General features: G+C 42.7%; 1 protein-coding gene across 1 annotated transcript in view; it reads right to left on the minus strand.

The window, feature by feature from the left end:
- The window catches only part of Chsy1 (chondroitin sulfate synthase 1), a 56,016-nt gene that overhangs the window by 25,728 nt on the left and 9,144 nt on the right, over positions 1 to 21,144 (minus strand). The window contains exon 2 of the mRNA XM_057756555.1: positions 14,710 to 15,205. Coding sequence (XP_057612538.1) covers positions 14,710 to 15,205 — 496 coding nt within the window. The remainder of the gene's footprint in view (positions 1 to 14,709; positions 15,206 to 21,144) is intronic.

Below are 21,144 nucleotides of genomic sequence, written 5' to 3' on the forward strand. Positions count from 1 at the left end.
TCTCAACAGTAGTTGCCTGGGGAAATGTGGTGTGATAGATAGTAACAACAGACATCCTTTAGATCAGGGAACACAGACACACACACTTGTCAAAAGGTGACTATGTGTATAAGATTTGTTCATTTTGTCACATGTAAATAATTTAACAAACTACCCACCAATAGTGAAGCACAGGTAATGTGGACTGGAGACGGCTCGAGTAGTAAAGAGTGCAGCAAACACTACTGCCTGAGCCACCTCCCCTAAGTTTGGACCCCCAGCTCTCACACTGGCAATGTGGTTCACATATCCCAGCACTGAGGAAGTGAAGACCCAAGGATCCCAAAGCTCAATGGGCAGCTAGTCTAGCTGAATTGCTGTACTGCACATTGAATGAGAGAAATTTCTCAAAAGATAGTATAGAGAGTAACAGAAAAAAACACCCATCATCTAACTCATCAACATCCGAGTTTCCTAGTAACTGAAGATTCTAGGACAGGCTAAAAAGTGTGGACAGAGGAGAGAGCAAAGCATCTTCCAGTGCCTAAAAGTGAGGAAGGGCGAACAAGGCAGGCATCTTCAACTGGAAAAACTCTCAAAGGCAAAACGACAGCAATTTCAGTGGAAAATAGTGCACTGCCATGATATAAATGCAAACTCCTAAAGTAGGAGAACAGAGCGAGGTCCTGCAGGGGAGAATGCCAGCTAGGCCTGGCGGCTTGGGCCTATGCCCAGGGCTTGGTAGGCGAAGGCACAAGAAAGGCTGTGAGGCTCAGGCTAGCCTGGGCGAGACGGTAAATTCCAGGTCAGTCTAAGCTACAGAATAAGGGACCCTGTCAAAAAACACAACACACCACCACACAGAATTCTAAAATATGTCAGTATCCCAACTTCAAAGAGGCTGGACGGTAACTCTGCTTTTCAGGATACACTGACTCCTTTTTTCCAAGGATTTGGAAAACTAACCTTGGGAGGCAAACCCAGGAGTTAGGGTGTCTTTCTAATGGAGGGGCCTGAGAGTCTCAGCCAGGTCAGCACTGATGGTGACAATGTACAGCTGGCAGCACACTCCTCCACACAAGGTGAGGAAAACATCTTTCTGTCTCCATGATCTCAAGTACCTCTAATCCCAGTCTAGTTATGAAGAAAACATTAGATAAATTCTAGCTAAGGAAATTCTACAAAATATGTAAATGTCAAGGTCATCAAAAATAAGGAAGCCTAAAACACTGTCACATCAGGAAGAACCAAAGGAGGACATGATGAAATGGAGATGCACCCTGGGCATGGTAACATAAGTCTATACCCCAGCACTGGGGCAGCTGAGGCAAGAACCACCTAAATTCCAGGCCAGTCGGCTAAATTTGAAAAACAAAAGAAAAACTATCAATATATAAATAATAGACTTTATAATTTTTCTACAAATCTAAAGCTTACCACAAACTAAAGTTTCAAGGGCTAGAAAGAGTACTGGCTGCTCTTCCAGAGACCCTGGCTTTGATTCCCAGCACCCACATGGCTCATCACCATCAAAACCTTCAACCCTAGGGGATCCAATACTCTCTTCTGGCTGCCATGGGCACAAGGCATGCACGTGGTACACATGTAGGTACACATTTGCAGGCATGTAGGCAAAACACGTATAAACATAAAAATAAAAACTTTAAAAATCCAAAAAATTCAAAGTTAATCAAACAACAAAAAACTCTCTATTCACCATTCTCTAGTGTGGTCTCAGAAGAAACAGTACAGTCTGGGACATGTCAGAAAAACTCTTCCCAAGATGGGCATGGGGGCATGCCTGTAACCCCAGCCCCCAGTACAATGAGGCAGAAGGATCAAGGTTAACCTTAGCTTTTAGAAAGTCTAAGGACAGCTTGGGCTGTAAGAACCTATCTTCTTAAAAGGGGGGAAGGAGAAGGGGTTCTGGAGAGATGGTTTAGTAATTAATAAGGCTTGCTGCTCTTCCAGAGAACCTGAGTTTGATTCCCAGCACCTATATTGGGCGGCTCACAACTACCTCCCGCTCCAGGGAACCCAACACCTTCTTCTGGCCTCCATGGGTACCCACATGCAAGTGGCATACACGCATGCATGCGCACATGCACATACTATTTACTTTTTTTTTTTTTAAAATACTCCTCCCCATGTTGTACCCAGATGTGTTTAATAAGACCCACAGAAGCAGGGCCCCCAGTAACCCTTGTTTTGGGGTTGGGGATATACCTCAATGATAGAACTTGTCTAGCATGTACAGGACCCTGGGTTCTATCCCAAGGCCAGGAAAGGGAAGACAGAGAGGCACAGTGTGATGCCCTGGGAAGCAAGAGCACTGTGAGGTTGAGGCATTAGACAAACCAGACTATAAGAATGTGTTGGGAGCAGTGAGACCCCAGATCCGGAATTTCTTGTAATCCCTGATCTGAGTGCCTACAGCTGCTCTGAGCACGAGACCTTCAGGAGTTCCTGATGGCAGGAGAGTGGTTTCTGGTGGGTTTGGCTGGGGCGTGGCTATCTCTATATAATCTGCCCCTGAACACAATAAAGGGGGTATTCTTGGGGAATTCAAGGATGACCCGTGTCGCTGTCTCTCTGTGTCTGTATATTTTAACCTCCAGCCCCTTGCCTGAAACTTGCGAACTGGGTGAGAGTGCAGACACGGGGGCGCGGTGCGCGGCAGAATGGCCACTGTCAAATCCTCATTGTGAGCCATAAGGCGAGGGTCCTGTTATTAGAGATGGTGACTTCTGCAAGAGCAGCCCTTGGCCCCACAGCTTCACAATGGGGTGATGGAGACTCTCTATTCTTGCATTACTAAAGGCTCCTTTTATGGGTAGCACACTTCTTTTACTTCCTAAGACTTCTGTGAAGCTGGGTATGGTGGCACATGCCTTTAATTCCTGTACTTGGGAGGCAGAGGCAGAAAGATCCTTCTCAAGAGTTCAAAGGCCAGTCAGGGTTCCATAGAGATCCACCTTTAAAAGATGACTGTAACAAATCACTACAGGCTCGCTGGCTTATAAAACCAAAATACACACCAGGTGCTGGTGTAAGCAGATCTCTTGTGAATTTGAGGCCAGCCTGGTCTACAAAGCAAGTTCAGGGACAACAAGGGCTAGAGAGAGAAACCCTATCTCGGGGAAAAGGAAATAAAAATTAAGCAATATTTGAGCACAAATACAATGTTACATAGAAAAGAATGTGATCATTATAGTTAAGGCGTAGAAGAGCTAAACGTGACTTCTCTGTTAACAAAACCGTCTGAGTAGGGCCAGTGGAATAGCTCAGGGGGCAAAGGTACTTGCTGCCAAGCCCGATGATAGAAGTTCAATCCCTGGGACCCACATGGTGGAAGGAGAGAACCAACTCCTGGCAACTGTCTTCTGATCTCCACATGTACAGTGTGGCATGCACATGTACATGCAGTAATTAAACAAATAAATGTAACTCAGAAATTGAAATAAAAATAAAAGCCATTTACCCGTAAAAAATGCTTTACAACAAAGGTCTAACTGAACCAATTTCATTATTGTCTCTGGGATATCACAGTGACTTCTGTCTTTCTGGTTAAGGGCCATTTAGAAACTTTATTGATCCATGGCCATAGCTACCAGGGAGCACCTGTACATTCCTACTCCAGCATCTTTGATTTACATTTGCTAGTTTGGCTCGGCAGTGCTGCACACTCATCAGGTGGGTACTTGCAATGTAGCGATATGTCTTTCTAAAGAGGGGAACGAATCCCTGGGTGTGGTAGACAAGTGTATGGTGTGATGCTAATGACTAGTTACGGGACAGAACTTGAGAATGAAAACATCTTGCCACAGCCAAGGGACCACTGGGCCACGGATGGCTGGAGATTAGCACCCAGAGCCAAAAACCATGTGGTAGGTATTTTACTCATGATGTTCCCTGGCCTTCCTTAAAGACGGGGTCTTAGTGTGATGCCAGGCAGGTCTTGAACTTGTGATTCTTCCACCTCTTAGTAGCTAATACCGTAGGTGCATGCCACTGTACCTAACATACTATGAAATTAGATGTTCACAGAGACATTTAAATTTTTTATTTATAATACTTTAAATTTTTGCTTATTTCATTTTATGTGTATAGGTGTTTACTTTTGTATGTCTCTGTACCACACTGATGCCCATGGGGCCAGAAGAGAGTATCAGATTCCCTGGAAGAGCAGTTACAGACGGTTGTTCGCTGTTATGTGTTGGGAATTGAGGCTAGGTTGTCTTAACCACTGAGACATTTCTCCAGCCTCCTTATAATGATTTAGAGTCACATGGTCTTATTTAAAAAACAAAAACAAAAAACAAGTGACTCCCCCCATAAGACTGCATGCATCTCCAAAAAGCTTCTTCAGGTTCTCTAAGTGGCCTATATTGTTTTAGGACTGAGTCTCTTGTCTTTTAGCATTTCCACAGAGAAGTTAACTGACGGCGATTGCCAGGCTCTGCCGTCACACTGCCGTAGTCCCCATGACCAGGGCAGATGGCACATTGCTTTTACATCATTTGGCAGTGGTGCACACACCTATAATCCCAACACTTGGGAAGCAGAAGCAGGCAGATCTTTGAGTTCGAGGACAGCCTCCTCTACAGAGTGAGTTCCCGTACAGCCAGAGGTACACCAAGATACCTTGCCTTGAAAAAAATAAAAACAGGAAAAACAAAAATCTATGCATATTTGAATTACCTGTTTATGCTCATATTTATAGTCATTGTACTCTAACAGAGCTAGCAGAATCCCAAATTATTATAGTATCCATCTATAAACATATACCAGGACAGCAAGTCTTCTACAGCCTTTAATTAAATTACATTGTTTCAAGTAAAACTAAGCTTTTTTTTTTGCGGAGGGGGGGATCTAGGGACAGTGCTTAAGACCTCATTCTTATCAGGTAGAGGCTCTACTACTGAGCTAAGACCTCAGCCCCCAAGTCGAAAGTCTAAAAGTAATGCAGTATTTTTCTGGTTTTATTTGCTGTTTTGTTCAGAAATTAAATGCCAGAAGTAATTGCACAAATGTTTTTATCTCCACAGTGGCAGAGGCCTGCAAGGTTAGCATCCCCCCTCCCATCCTGTGATGTCAGCAGAGGATTAGCATCCAATTGCTATGTGAAGGCTGAAAGAAGTTTGCTACCCAGGAAAAGGGCTGGCTGTAACGGTCCCATTACACATTTTTACAGTCATGACATGGCGCATTATAAGCTTGCTCAATGATAAGCTCTTTATAAGAGCTACAAGGTCTGCAGCCTTCTAGAACAAAGACCTCTTCTGTCTGCAATTTCCTAGAAGTCAGTAAGCTACAAATCACATCCTGTACAATATCCATTCAGAGGATCCAGTCTTGTGTTGCTTTGCCCAGTTTCTCAGCACACAGAGCAGACAAAAACTCCAACAAAATCCCTTCATTTTCAATTAGATGGCTCTTCGTTCTAACTGCCTTCACCCCACCTGTGGAGTCAGACTCATGTAGCAGTCCAGGCTGTCCTCAAACTTACTATGTAGCAGAGGATGACCTTAAACTTCTGATCTTCCTCCACCTTCTAAGTAGTGGAGGCATCCTCCACCACTCCGGACTCCAACTTTTTAAATTTTAAAATAATTTCAGAGGGGCTGGTGAGATGGCTCAGTGGATAAAGGCACTTGTCACCGAGTCTGATGCCTGAGCTCAGTATCTGGAACACACATGGCAGGAGAAAACCAATTTCATGGGTTATCCTCTGACCTCCACACACACACACACCATGGCTGGCATACACATACGTACACACAAAAACGTACTGAAACCATTCCTAATTACAGAGTTGTAATCACCGTTTCGCATCCTACTTAATGACAAACACATCAAAATGAGGAAATTAACATTCAAACACCACTCGTCAATAAGCCGTAGATGCTGTTCACAATCCACCAGCCTTCCCTTCCACACCCCTGTCTTTTCCACTCCAGAGTCCCTCAATGAATGGAGTCTTCACATCTCCCCTAGTCTCCACTCTGTTTCCTTGCTCTTCATGACCCTGACACTGGAAGAAACACTGGTCAGTGTCTTGGACGAAGTTCCTTATGTTGAGTTTCTAGTTTAGTCTTGATTAGTCTGGGGTTACAGATTTAACATTAAGAAAGAGCTGCCCTCACACTCCATCACATTGGAGAGACTCTGACATGAGCATGCCTTCCCACTGTGACTCTGCTGGTGGATGCTGCATGGTGACACCAAGTGTTTGTCATCTCCTGTGCCTGTGTCTTCTCAGGCTGTCACTCAGACATTACTAATGTCCTTCATTTGCACTCATTTTTATTTGGTCTCACAACGGTTATCATGGCTCACAGAGAAGAAAGGAATGTAAGTAACCTTATAAAGCACAACCCAAGGGGAACATCTGGTGCCATGTCTGGCTTGCCCCAACCCCATTATAGGTAATACTTAAGGAAAAAACGAAGTCAAACTCTTTCTGCTACTCAGGACAACAGTTAAATTGGTTAAATTGGAATGCCAATAAAATATTAAGTTCTACAGAGTTCCAAAACACCACTGGCTCCTAAAAAAAAAAAAAAGCTATCTAAGTATAAATGAATGACAACTCCTTACGGGGGTCTAAGCATCATCAGGAAGTACGACAGTATACAGGGAAATCCCATCCATCAAGATGCCAGGTCTAGGTTTGGGATTGGAGACTGTTCCTCCTAAGTGATTGAAGCAAATCTCCTGTAAGGTGTACCTTTGATAAATTCCAACCTGGTATGAGATCTAAAGACAATCCCAGTACTTGAAATACACACACATATGCAGCACCCTCATTAAACAGAGTCCCTCTGTTGCACAAGATTGAGACACATCAATTTAGAACACACTTCTAAACCTTAATCAATTTTACCCAATTTCCCTAATCCAGGCAACAATGCTTTTACCACGAATACTATACTGTCAAATTCATCCTTGCCTTTGTCCCCTCACTTGCTATGCTAAATATAACAGATTAATTTACTAATCAAGATGATTAAAAATATCAGAACTAGAAACTTAAACTTGCTGTTGCCATCTGGCCTTTTAAAAGTGGGGAAGGTTCACAGTTACTTTGTTTGAAGCAATCTAAAAATGTACTTGCTTTAACAGTACATATACTAAAATTGGAACATCCCAGAAATCCAATCTTTAGAGAAATCAAACCCAGACTGCCAAAGCCCTTTACAGTGCACCCCTAGTTCATAGGGCTCTCAAGTGCTACACAGCTCTCCTTGCTTCCTGGTGTCCACTGTAGTGTTCTGTCCTGGTTATTGCTCATTTTTCAAGTAGACACTCTGAAGCACTTTTCCATATATGAATAGTTCATTTCCACGTTGATAAGAAATCCTTAGAATTCAGGAACTACTTTATTCCTATGATCTTAAAAATGACTTTGAAAACAGATATATTAAAAGGTAGGTTATACATTCTGCTAGAAGAATTAGAGGGTTAACACCTGTGATTTCAAATTAAGGTTTAAAAAAAAAAAGAAAGTGTCTATCCTCCCTCCTGTTAGTGTGCTAAAGAACTTTCTTGTCAACTGCACAGAACAGGTGAATAGGCAAAATGATAACCTTCCAATAATAAAAGTGACTAAGAAATAAAGCCTAGAACACCTGTAACACATATCTGCCAGACTCAAGAATCATGAAGACATGTGCTAGTCTGCCTTTCTCACAAACATAATCCACTATCCACCATTTCAGAGATACTATTGAAGATTTACCTTGAGAGCAAATTATAGAGTCAAAGCAATTAACAGTTCTAAGTACAGTTCAAGAAGCGGGATTCCAATTCAATGCTGTTTTTACAAACCACAGCCAAAAACCTGTTTATGCACATCAAACTCTGTATCACTAGAGCTCTCGAGGACTGAATTCTGAATGGTTGTGGTCCAGTACCCAAGGACACCAGGACCAGCCCCCATCTGGCAACCAGCTCTTACCCTGCTCGAGTCACAGTCACACATCATCGTCATCCCTGAAACCATCCTCCTTCGGGGGCAATTCCAACACTTGTCCCAGTCTGAAGGAACTCAGGTTTGGGGAAGTTAGGTAACTTGTTTCACAAGACCACACAGCTAAATGAGAAGCACTGTGATTCAAGCCCAGGGCTATCTGTGGCCCAAACCCTCCCAGTCTGTGCTATTCTGGACTCTCTATCCATCACTCTTCATGTTAGTGTTTGCTGCTTATGCTCCAGCCTATTCCTTCCCGAGTCTAAGAGAGTAGGTTAAGTCTTAGTTACTTTTCTATTGCTGTGAAAAAACACCACGACCAAGGCAACTTCTAAAAGAGCATCTAACATACAGCTATGGTTTCAGAGGGTTGGAATCCATGATGGCAGAGCAAAGGCATGGCAGAACAGGGCACATACATCTCTTTTGGAGGCAGAGAGAGATTTGCAAGAGAGTCCTTTGAAATCTCAATGCCCTCTCCCAGTGACACACCTCCTCCAAAAGCTACAGTTCCCAATCCTTTCCAAACAGTTCCACCAACTGGGGACCAGGACTCAAACATATGAGATGATGGAGCCGTTCTCATTCAATCCACTACAAGGGTCTCTGTTCTGTGCACCAATGTCCCCAGAACAGAAGAGGTCTGAATTTTATTCTTTATACGAACATGTTGTAACTCACTGCTCAGAAGTCTTCTAAATGTTTAGAATTGAGTTCTTAAAATATAGAGATATTCAGAATAGTGCAGCTAAGTGAAAAGACACTTTAAGCTGTGAACCTAGCATCCAATAAAAGGATATGAAAAGAGAAGAGCAAATCATCAAAAACTTCTGTCCTCCGTAAAAGTATACAGAGCACAAATGAGAATGCCCAGAAGCAGCCTTTTCAGGACTCTGAATTTTACCTAAATACCCGAGTAATCCAGGGAAGATTCACAAAGGAGAAGCAGCACACTTGTGCAAACAGCGAGCTCTGTGGTCTTGGAACTTACTCTGTATCCGATTCATTTTCCAGATCTACTCTAGCCTTGACTATGACCAGAGTGAAAATGAGCAGCCTACAAGTCCCTGGAGGGGTCAGAGAGTGTCATGGATTTTCTTCAAACCCACTCTAGAGCTAGAAAGATGCCTCAATGGCTAAGAGCATTTGTTGCTCTTGTAGAGAACCGAATTTCAATTCCCATCCCCATACCCACAGTAACCTCTGCTCTAGGAGTCCCCAATACCCTCTGCTGGCTTTTATGGGCACCTGCACTTGGATGCACATACCCACATACAGACATGCATGCACATAGTAAAAACACCGTTCCCACAGAACTACCATTACTCCATTTTACAAAGCTGTTTTTATTTAACTAGATTCTGAGCTTTCTGATCGCAAATAGCATCTTTGGCTTAACATAAGGGTGAGGAGACAGTATTTGCTCCACAAGACTATCACACTGCCCACAGCACAGCTAATAGGCAACAGACAGAGTAAGGAGAAAGCTTTTATAAAACGGGGGCAGTTGCTTGGCATGGTAGCATATGCCTTTAATGCCAGCACTTTGGGAGGCAGAGGCAGGCAGATCTGAGTTCAAGGTCAGACTGGTCTACAGAGCAAGCTCCAAGACAGCCAGGACTACAGAGGGAAACCCTGTCTTGAAAAAACCAAATAAAAACAAAACAATAACAATAAGGGAGAGAGAGAGACAGAGACAGAGACAGACAGAGAGAGAGACAGAGAGAGAGACAAAGAGAGAGAAGAAAGGGGGCAGTCAAGGGGCTGGAAAGATGTGTTAGCAGTTAAGACTGCTTGCTGCTCAATCATAAGGACTTAAGTTCAGATCACAGGACCCACGCAATAACATTCACACACATGAATAAAATAACCTTAAAAAACAAACAAGCAAGCAAACAAGAAAAAAAAAAGGCATGGTGGCACATGCCTTTAATCACAGTACTCAGCACTCAGAAAACAGTGAGTTCGAGCATAGCCTGGCCTACATAGTGACTTTCAAGATGGACAGAGCTACATAATAAGAGACCCTGTCTCAAAAAAGAAAAGGGGGGAGCAAACAAGGCTCAGTGGGTAATAATGCTTAGTACCTAACAATGCAAGCCTGATAATCTGAGATGGAGCCCCATAGCCCATATAAAGATGGATCCATAAAATTATCCTGTGGCCAGCCTGTACTCACATGCCTTGGCATGTGACCTTTAGTAATAATAGGGCTCCAAAAGAGACTTTGAAAAGATCCCAAGAACAGACTGGAAATCCAGAAGAGCAGAACCACGCAGGGGCTGTGCACATCCTCAGGGAAGTTCTTATTTCTGGCTGGCCATGAGGCTCTGCAGTTTTCAACTGTCTGATAGGTTTGGGGCATGCATGGACTTATGTGTGGGCAATCTCCTCAGCAGAGTACAAGGCTTTCTGGTTCCAGAGCCCTGAGCAGCTCTAGCTGAGGCCTGAACAAACCAGGTGTGGCTCATCAAACACAGCAACTGTTACAAGATTAGCTTTGAAAAGTCACCAAACAGCACTGGCATTCTGAGTGAGGGACAAACTGATTTCCACAATTACCACACTTAAGAATAAATGTCTAATTCCCTCTAACATGCAAATACATAGGAATGAACAATCCATACACAGATGTTTGTGAGGAGATGCTATTAGAGATAAGAAATTACTGCTTTTTTAAAGACCCAAACAAATTCTGGAGTTGAAAAGTACAATACCTGAAACGAAAACTAACAGATTTGAACAGGCAGAAGAGCCATCAGTGAACCTGAAGACAGGTCAGATTACCCTGTGTGAGGAAAAGAAAACAGAATGAACAAAAACTAACAGAGCCTAAGCCCTAGGGACATGCACATGGGAGTTACAGAAGACACGGAAGGGAGCTGGGGAAGGAGAGAAGGAACAATTACAAAAACATGGCTGAGAAATTCCCAAAAGCGAGAAGAAACACACCACTCAACCAAGAATCTCAAACTCCAAGGATGAACACAGACACCACACACTGTGGAGAGCCAGAGATTCTCAAAAGAGCAGCATGGTAAAGAGACGTCACACACAAGGGATGCTCAATAAGACAGAACAGAGAGGTAAAACTGTAACAAAGGCAAAGATGGGACTTTACCATGCTAAAAGCATCCATTTGCCAGGAAAATGGTAATTATAAAAAATATGCCCCTAAGCTGCATTCTCCAAGATAGGCCATATGTTGAATCATAAAGTCTCAATACATTTAATATACTAAAACTACACAGAATGCATTCCTAACCATGGCTGGTCTCACTTTCTCCATTTTTCCCTTTCTCCTTATGCTACTCCTACTCACTGCTGATGCTGTTTTCTTACAGTGACCTCTGTGCGCACATGTGCTAGACTCCCTAGGAAAAGATCTTAGCTGGGCATGGTGGCGCGCCTTGAACCCCAGCACTCAGGAGACAGGTGGGCAGATCTCTGTGAGTTCCAGGCCAGCCTGGTCTACCAGAGCTAGTTCCAGGACAGGCTCCAAAGCTACAGAGAAACCCTGTCTTGAAAAAACAAAAACAAAAAGAAAGCCAGATTAATAAGGAAAGAATATACATATATATCCTACCTTCCTTGCTGATATGTCTTCCTATAAAGACCATCAATGATTTTTGTCTTTCCTTGTACTATTTTTAAAGTTTATGAGGAGTCATACTTAATTTCTCACTGTTTCATGACCGTATGTTTATGCCACCCAAGACAAGTTTTTGATTACAAGGAACATAAACTTAACAGCTTCTATGTGTCATCTCTGTAAAGATGCCCTGGGGTGGCCAATTCACGGAGGGGACCCAGTGGTACAGACGTGGGGAGGGAACTGTACTTATAACTGTGAACTCTGTGACAGCACCAACTGTGAAAGTCAATAAAACCTTTAAGGTTGTTAGAACCATCTTCATCCAGACCCCTTGCTTCCCGCTTAAGTTTCCATTAAAATAACAAAAAGGTCTGGGTGCCTGTAAGTTACTTGTTTAGTTTGTCTGGATATTTACAGTTCCTATTTTCTCTAATGGTACATGTTAACCAAAAAATGTTCCTATGGTCAACTTTCTTCGTGTTCCCTCTTTTAAGACAATAATAGTCTATATATATGTTTAACTAAAACAAATAACTTTTGCCAACTCTTCAACAGTACATCTCAGTAACTTGAGGGACGTGCCTATCCCATGTGAAGGGTACCAGATTTAACCAGCATTTAAGCCCCGAGACCTGTTCTTACTTTACTTTAACTTCTCTGTGAAACTAAAATCATTTAAAAATCGAGTGCTTAAAAGGCAGTAAATAAACACCAGCAATAACAAAAAAAAAAATCAGAAATAAATCTGAGTTTTGGCCTTGACAACTGTTCGTGAGTCATTTTAATTACACAGCTATTACTGGAGGAATTACTTCTACTTCAAGGCAAATTTTCTTTAAAAAATTACTCCTCTGGCTAGGCTTACAATAAAGCAAAATAAGTACCTTCCAAATTCAAAGCTTAACATAATTATCTTACAGGAAGTTTAAGGAATCTTGCCTGACTATTGAACATGGACTCTCTTAGTGATGGGGAAAGGTGCAGGTATCAGGCAGGCTAATCGAGTGGTAAACGTTCCAGATAATGTATGTCTTAAAATGAGAACGAGGAACTATAGGTAAAAGGGTAAAATTTTACACACAGAAAAACACAGGATAAAAGAAGGAACAATTCCTTAAAATGCTAAAAAGATGGGCTGGAGAGATGGCTTAATGATTAAGAGCATTGGTTGTTTGCTCTTCCAGAGGACCCAGGGTAAGCTGCCAGCAATCACATGTCAGCCTCAGTTCCAAGGGATCCAACTCTCTCTTCGAGCCTTCATGAATGATGTATACCCATGGAGCGTAGACACACATGAAGGCAAACACCCACACACATATTAATAAAAAAAATAAAAAGGACAAGTCACCAAAGAAAGGTTATGTTAAATTAGATAGATTTAAGAACACAACTGGCCAGGTTTAAAAATTCTATAGTTCAGTGAAAGCAAAAAGACAAAGCACAGTCTACAAGACACCGTGAGACCCTGTCCTCAACCCCTACACAAAAGAGTTGGGCATGGTGGCTTATACCTGTAATCCTCGCACTGTGGGCAGAAGGCAGCAGTTCAAGGCGTCTTAGCTTTAGAGCAGGCTCACCATCAATCAGCCTGGGCTACCAAGGAGACCCTGTCTCAAAACAACAAAAAGCAAGCTTGTCCTCTAAAATGTCAACAAGACAAAGCATTCTAAAACATACAAAGCATGGAGGGCATGTTCTTGTTCTGGGCAAAAGGCCTAGCAGTTCTTTCTGCTCTTCATAACTACTAATAGTTGACCAAACCGAACACAACAAATTCACGTCATGCTGCATGTCTTAGTTTCTACTGCTGTAAAGGACACAATAACCATGGTAATTCTCACAAGAAACACAATTAGTTGTGGTGGCTTCTTACAGTTCAGAGTTTAGTTCATTACCATCATGGTGGGAAACAGAGCAGCTAGAAAAGGAGCTGAGAGTTCTTACACCTTGACTCACAGACAACAGGAAGTGGTCAGAAACTCTGGCCATGGCTTGAGCATAGGAGACCTCAAAGGCTGCCTCCATGATGCCACACTTCCTCCAACAAAGTCATAGCTACTCAAAAAAGCCACACCTCTCAACAGTGCCATTATTCCCTAGGAACTTATGGGGGCCCATATTCAAACTACCACACTGCTGTTAGAAGATCTTGAAACTACAGGTATAAAACAGAAAAGTCCAAAAATTAACTCACGTCCCCTTATTAAAGAGAAAATACCTGCCAAGAAGACTCCCATAAAGATTTCATGTGTTAAAATAACTGAGAATTGCATGCCGCCTAATATGAAAGGAAAGACTGTATCATAAGCTTGCACACAAAAAGTCAAGGTTTGTAATAATCATTTATTTCTTTTTGCTACTGGCAATGTCCTCAGGGACACTAAGCACATGCCACATCGCTGTGCTGCAACCCTAGCTCCCACATGCAAAGCCAAAGGTCCTGGCCAGTTTCTCATCACTAACCATTTATAAGTCTATGTAGGTTATCTTGACCAGATGAAAGTGCAAGCCTTTGGGAAACAAGAAACAAGGAAGCATCCTATGCTCTTAGAGAAGGTCTTGTGGAATCAACAGAAATCAGATGACTCTGGGTGTCATGGACAACGTTATTATGACCATCAGTAAATCCTAGGTTTCTTCAAACCATGAGTACCGTTATTTATTTTAAAAAACACCAGGAAGTACAAGAAGGCATGCTCTTTAGAGCCAGGGGAAATCAGGGCAGTAAGAATTCAAAAAAAATTAAAAATGAAGGCCAAAACATATACTAATAATTTATACTAACTTTAACCCTAAAGAGGCTAGTATTGCTAATTTCCTATGATTGACTCAGAACTCAAAAGGCAAAATTGACTCTTTTTCCCATGTAAAGAATTCTGCTTGGCTGGGCAGTGGTGGCGCATGACTTTAATCCCAGCACTCGGGAGGCAGAGGCAAGCAGATCTCTTGTGACTTTGAGGCCAGCCTGGTTTACAAGAGCTAGTTCTAGGACAGGAACCAAAGCTACACAGAGAAACCCGGTCTTGAAAAACAAGCAAACAACAACAACAAATAAGAAGAAGAAAGAAAGAAAGAAAGAAAGAAAGAAAGAAAGAAAGAAAGAAAAGAAGGAGAAAAGGAAGGGAAGGGAAGGGAGAAAAGAAAGAAAGAATTCTGCTCTTACCTCGTATGACCAAACACACTGCACGCCTGCAAACCTCCGAACACATCTTCCCACCTCTACGTCCTCATGGGTGGTGTACATTTCCCGGAGACACTTGCCAATGTGCGGTGCCATTCTCCGAAGCACCTCCCGGCTCAGAATCACACCAGGCCCTCCCATGCAGAAGTTCTCTCCGGGCTCAAGGGCCAGCTTCCCCATCTCTTCTGTGGTGCCCAGTCCCGTCTGCCCGAGAAAGAGGGGCTCGCTGCTATTCAGACTCCTCAGGAAACTCTCCAGACGATCTCCTTTGATGTAAACGTCATCATCTGCTCTCATAAACCATTCGTATTTGTCCAAGTAGTGGTCATGCATGTACTTGAGCATCATGAAAGACTTCTTCTGGGGCGGATAGGAGTCATCCACACCCCGCAGGGGCACTATCGGAATAGGTATAGTTGTATCTGAGCCCTCGCTAGAGAAGAACTCAACTTTCCCAGGAATTGTCTTGGACCATGTTCTGGAATTAAAATAAATAGTGATTAGAGAACAGTTATTTTCAGAAATGACCTTATCTGCTTATTCCGAATCCCTGTGTGACTGAGGTCTGTTTGCCCCCACTGAGTACTACAAAGCCCAGGTTCATTTCAGAAGAACCACAGCTAAAGGAAGGAGGAAGTTTTAAAAAATTAAGTTCTCATTACAGCTGAAAACCAAATTGTCAAGGCAAAATCTAGGCTGTCAGGTCAACTTCCAGATTTCATCACTTTCTACTAGCAAACGGCTCGGCTCTACAAGGACAGCTAAGCAGTAAAGGCACAAGCTGCCAAGTCTCATCACCAACCTGAGTTTGCTCCCCACAGCCCACATGGCTGAAAGAGAGAACTGATTCCGACAAGTTGTCCTCTGACCTCTACATGTGTGCCATGGCATGCACACGCCCATATACACCCTCAAAGTAAACAAAATGTAAAAAATAAATGCAAAAATAAAGTCAAATTTCCCAGCCAACAAATCCTGCTGCAACGCTCCGCAAGTGCTGACCAAGACAGATGCAATGGTGAACACAGCTGCGAATCACAGCAGTCACCAACCAGACACTGTCAGATGGGCACACGTGTGTGAGCTCCTCGAGTGCCGACCAAGACAGATGCGATGGTGAACACAGCTGTAAGTCACGGAGCAGCCACCAACCAGACACTGTCAGGATGGGCACACGTATGTAAGCGATTAGCATAAACACGTTTTGAAAGAAAGGAGCATACAAAGGAGAGCCAGAACAGAGAATGCTTCCTAAGGCAGGTAAGTCAGGATGCTAAGGCTGACCCAGGGTGCAGAGCACAACAGAGTTTGCTGTGTGGGAAGATGGAGGAAAACTCATCAGAGCTAAAGGAGGGTCTACCAGTAAGTGGTCCTCCATGGTACGAACGCCCTGGAAGGCTCCAAAGTGAACACCACAGAAGAACAGGGATGAAATCTCCGGGTGTGGATTTGACTGGAAAAAAGCCAGAGGTGTAGGTCTGAGTTTTAAAAGGAGCTGCTTCAGGCCAGACAGAGGAAGGATCAGTAATCAATGAAATGGAAACAAAGTATCCAATTATGAAGAATTAATTTAAGGTAATCATAATGTCCTTTCCCTTGTTTGTATACGGCTGAGAACTTCAGTAATTCAGCTGTAACCACTCATTTATATGGCCTACTTCCAAAAAACGTATGATAGATAACAAATAAAACACAGGCTGCAAAGTCTTTATCTGGAGTTACTCCACATTTCAAAATATATGTATAGATTTCACCAGTCATACACCCCCAATCCAAATATCCAAATGCCCTGAAACCTGCCACTGGTAGAATTGAACACTTCAAAGTCTCATATTTCATAGCATTTGATTTCCACACTGGAGATATTCAATTTGTAGTAAATTTATTATTAAGAAAATCAAGGCCCTGCATGGTGGTGTAGGCCTTTAATCTTGGCACTCTAGAGGCAGACAGGTGAATCACTGCAAGTTCAAGGTCAGCCTGATCAACATAGTTAATTTCCAAGCCAGTCAGGGCTACATAGTGAGACCCTGTCGAATGTGAGGCAGGGAGAAGGAAATAAAATCATGAACTATAGATACAGGCTAGTGGTAGAGTGCTTGCTCAGGATGTGCAAGGCTAGAAGCTGAATTCCCAGTCTCGCTGTCTCTGTTCCCTTCCCCCAGCTTCCAAGTGGTATTGCTCTTCATAAATTTTAATTTACTTAAAAAGTATAATTGTATTTCTACAGTGAAAAGATGACTTGAACCAACTAAACCTACATAATTTTTAATGGAGATTACTAGGAGAAAAGTATCATTAAAAAATATTCTAGGCCAGGTAGAGTAGCACTCCCAGTGATCAAGAGATTGAGACAGGAGGATAGCAGGCCGGAGGTCAGTCTGGGCTACTTAGGGCAATTCTGCCTCAAAATAGTCATCATCGTCTCTGGGGAAGCAGTACAGAAGTGGGGAAATTGGAATTAGAAGAGCTAGAGGCATGGCAGACAAGACTTTCACACTTCTCTACAGTTGGGAGACTTGAAGTATCACATGCTCGCCTTTCAGCAGATCGTGACTATAGCCAAACACAGCACAGGAGTTACCATCCTAGCCACCTCTAAGTGCACACACAGTTCATAGTATTCAGCACTCACAGAGCTGCACGACTATCAGCACCATTCAGTGGTGTGGTTAATGTGTGCTATCTTTCAGAGGACCAGGTTGGAGTCCCAGCACCCATATACGGCAGCTTACAACTGTTTATAACTCCAGTTCCAAGAGATCCTCTTCTAGCCTCCAAGAGCACTAGCACATATGACACAAATATACATACATGTAGAGACTCATATATACACATAAAATAAAAATAAATCTGTAAAAAAAAACACCCATATAACGTTATTCATGGCAGCACATGGCTATAGTCCCTACTCAGGAGGCAGAGGTAACCAGGACCACTTCAGACAATGAGTTTGAGATCAGCCTGGACAGCATGGTGAGATCCCATTTTAAAAGGCAAAATGGTAAAGTAAATACAGAATAGATGAGCAGCTAATGTAAGGAGAAGCCACCCCTACCTATAAAGGATAAGTCCTTTCGCACATGCCTACAACACACAGAATGTATGACAATCTACAGGAACTCTTGTGATGTGATCACGTGAGCAGGGGAAACCACCTCCCAGCTCTCCTCTAACCACAGGAAGCCAGTGTACAGATCCTTTTAAGCCAAGGAGCCCTGGTTCTGTTCCCCTTACACACTAATGCTCAGGCTTCCTTGTTTTCTTTGGGTCACAGTAACTCTAAAAATGTAAATAATTGCAATGCTTGGCACATAACAGAGATTAGTGAAGACATGGAATGAAAACTGCCCCCTCCTATACGGCAAGTGGCTTACAGATGCTGTGTGTTGTGTTTGCCAAAGACAAAAATCACTTCCAGATGAGCTTCACATAACTGTCCATCAGCCCAGCCATACTTCCTACAATTGGCACAGAAGAAAATCAGTTTACTCAAAGCACAAACAAGAAAACAATTATTCAGAGGGAAAAGACAGAGGTTCCATGTGCTGACATACACTATAACTGTGGTGCTCACGAAATGTAACTCAAAGCTAAATAACGTGCAACCTCTTAGGACGGAATGTAAAAGGACAAGGAAGGAAAGCCACGTGACGTCTGCCTATTGCTATCGGCACGCTGTGCGCCTCTGCACTGATGTGACTACTAAAACAGACCAGGTTCAAAGTAATACTAGAGCAACCAATCCCAGAAGTCAGGAAAATTCTGGAGCAAGAGGGTATTATGGGGAGAGGCGGCAGCTAAGGTGTCTTCAAAGCAGCCACCTACTAAAGAGACAGGCACTCGGTCGTGCCTGGGCTCTGGAGTGCACTGCTGAGGAGTCCTCACTGCACTCTCAGCACGGCCTCAGTATGACTTACTAGAGAAGGCAGAGGCTCGCGAATAAAATAAGACAGGGGAAGAAGTAAGAGAGACAGGAAAGTGTGTGCTGAACATGGACGAGTGTGAGACTTGAGACTGCACTGCAGTGATGGCAGTAAGGAAAGAGCATCTCACACATCTGGCTAAAAACCGAATCCCTCAAGCCATGGACTGTGTAACTCCCAATTTCAGACACTGTTTTAGGGTAGAATTCTAATAAGAATGTAAATTTTAAGTGTTTTTAGTTAAGACACTAGGTTCTTTGATATGAGACTAAAGATCAAAATTCATTTCTGCCTGGCACTGTTTCCCAGTGCCCCAGGCAGAATACATGCAGAATGTACTGGTAACACAGCCATCACGGATGCAATTAATGTCCCAACTGTGACTTGAAATGGTGTAATTTGTCCAAGAAGAGAAAGCAATTAATTTTAAAAACAGACAATCCAACCTCAACCCCTCCTTAAGAGCTCCTCTGCATTTTCAGTCACCCCACCCAATTATTATCCAGTCCTTTTTAGGTAAGGCAGGGCAAGCCTCATGTTGTCTTTTCTATTCTAATTGAAGGGTGGTTTGAGGAAAATCTTCTCATGAATTCTTTGCAAACCCTCCAATCTTAAGAAATTATGATCTTTTCAATTAGGGTTCCACAAAGTGAGTGTATTCTGGAACATAACTTGATTCACTATCCGGAGGGAGGGGGAGGAAAACACATTCATAATTCCACATTGAAAGCAATGCTACTGAACAAGCAAGTCTGCCCTCCTGTGATCAAAATAAGTCAGGTTCTGAGATTCTCATAAGCAATGTGTACTTGGCCATCAACACATTTGTTGCCTGGAGCTCTCAATGGAAATGACAGAACATTTGCAAAGGTCCCTGCCAGAAAGCTCAATTTTCAACGGACTGAAACCCAACTCTTTTTACAGCCCAGATAAGACAGCTGAAATGAGAGCGTGCCAAGGAAATCTCCTATTTCCCCAAGTTTCTAAATGCTATCCCCTGTACCAAATTAAACCTCAACTAAGAAATGCAGCTGGACAGCTGGCGGCTTGGCCAAGGAATGCCTGTGTTGAGTTAGGGCTGTGTATCCGCCTCCACTTCTAGTCAATATCATTGTAAGAAAAACTACATCTACAATATAGACACTGTCCTGGGTAAACATCTGTAACATATGCCTAAGTTTACAAAGCAGGCCGCACAGGCTAAGAATGCAGCAAGTGATAGAGTGTGTGCTTACAAGTGTAAGGGCCTGGATTCTATCCCCTGACACACACACACACAAATCAAGAAGGTAGGGAAGAGTATACTTATATATCCTGGCTTACTAAACACACAAAAATAATGTACAACTCGGCCCCAAAGTATTCACTGTGGTTGTTTCTAAATGGCGAACTAGAAAATATTTAATTGGGGGCTAGAAAGATGCTCAGCAGTAAAGAACACTGGCCCCTCTTCTGGCTTCCTTGGCACTAGACACACATGTGGTACACAGGCATACATTTAGGCAAAACACTCCCACACATAAAATAAAATTTCCTTACCAACAAGGCTGCCTAGCATTACAGGCAACTGAGAAATGTTGAGAGCAGGAGTAATTGTCTTCCTCAGGAAGTGTAAACCAACTAGTTATCCAATACCAAAAGCCCTAAAAACACACGCACACACACAAGTAACATTACACAGACCGAGCAGGTTGTAGTTATGTATTTAGAAATACATACATACACACAAACACACACATGCTAACAACAATTTAAAGAAAAAGAAGCTATGAATTTGAAAGAGATGAAAGGCTTAGAGGGAGGAAGGGGGAAACGATATAGCTACAATCTCAAAAAAATGTTTAAATTGTTAAAAAATGATATTTTGAAAAGAAAGCATTCTCTTTTTATTTTCTATACCTTTTACAAAAGGTATGTATATTTAGAACCAAGAAAAAATTTCCCAGGGGAAGCTTTGTGCTAACAAGAAAAAAACGAAAAAGAAAGAAAAAGAAAAACAGAACAGTTTATTTTGTAAGAACCTATCTAACAGGCAAATCAAAGAAAAGTAGCATAAGACCGAGTTCCTCCTTTTACAGTTTCTAAACTTAAAAAGTGAGGAGACTTTCTAATCCACAAACCCACTCTTACACAGCTGCCTGCTGGTTACAGAGTGCTAAGTTTGAATGGATAGAATCACCTCAGATACTGCTTCTCGGTCTTGTTAAAGTGGCTGGGGTCTAAGGAGGAAGATGAATGTCCTGTAGAATTGATAGACACTAGGAATTAAATGTATAAATCTTTTCTGCTACAGAAAGGATTGAAGATCAAGTAACTAAAATGCATGCATGAGGGGAAAGTGAGCAAGAGAACAGCATTGAGGAGAGGGAAGAAGAGGTAACACAGAGCAAAGCACAAGGGCAAAATCTTGGTGACTGCAGGAGGCTCTGTAAACTGACAGCTAGAGCACTCGCTCCCAGGAGGTGCCCCTCAAACTGGAGCAAACTCCTGC

Source organism: Chionomys nivalis, chromosome 23 (assembly GCF_950005125.1).
Source record: "Chionomys nivalis chromosome 23, mChiNiv1.1, whole genome shotgun sequence".
Classification (NCBI taxonomy): domain Eukaryota; kingdom Metazoa; phylum Chordata; class Mammalia; order Rodentia; family Cricetidae; genus Chionomys; species Chionomys nivalis.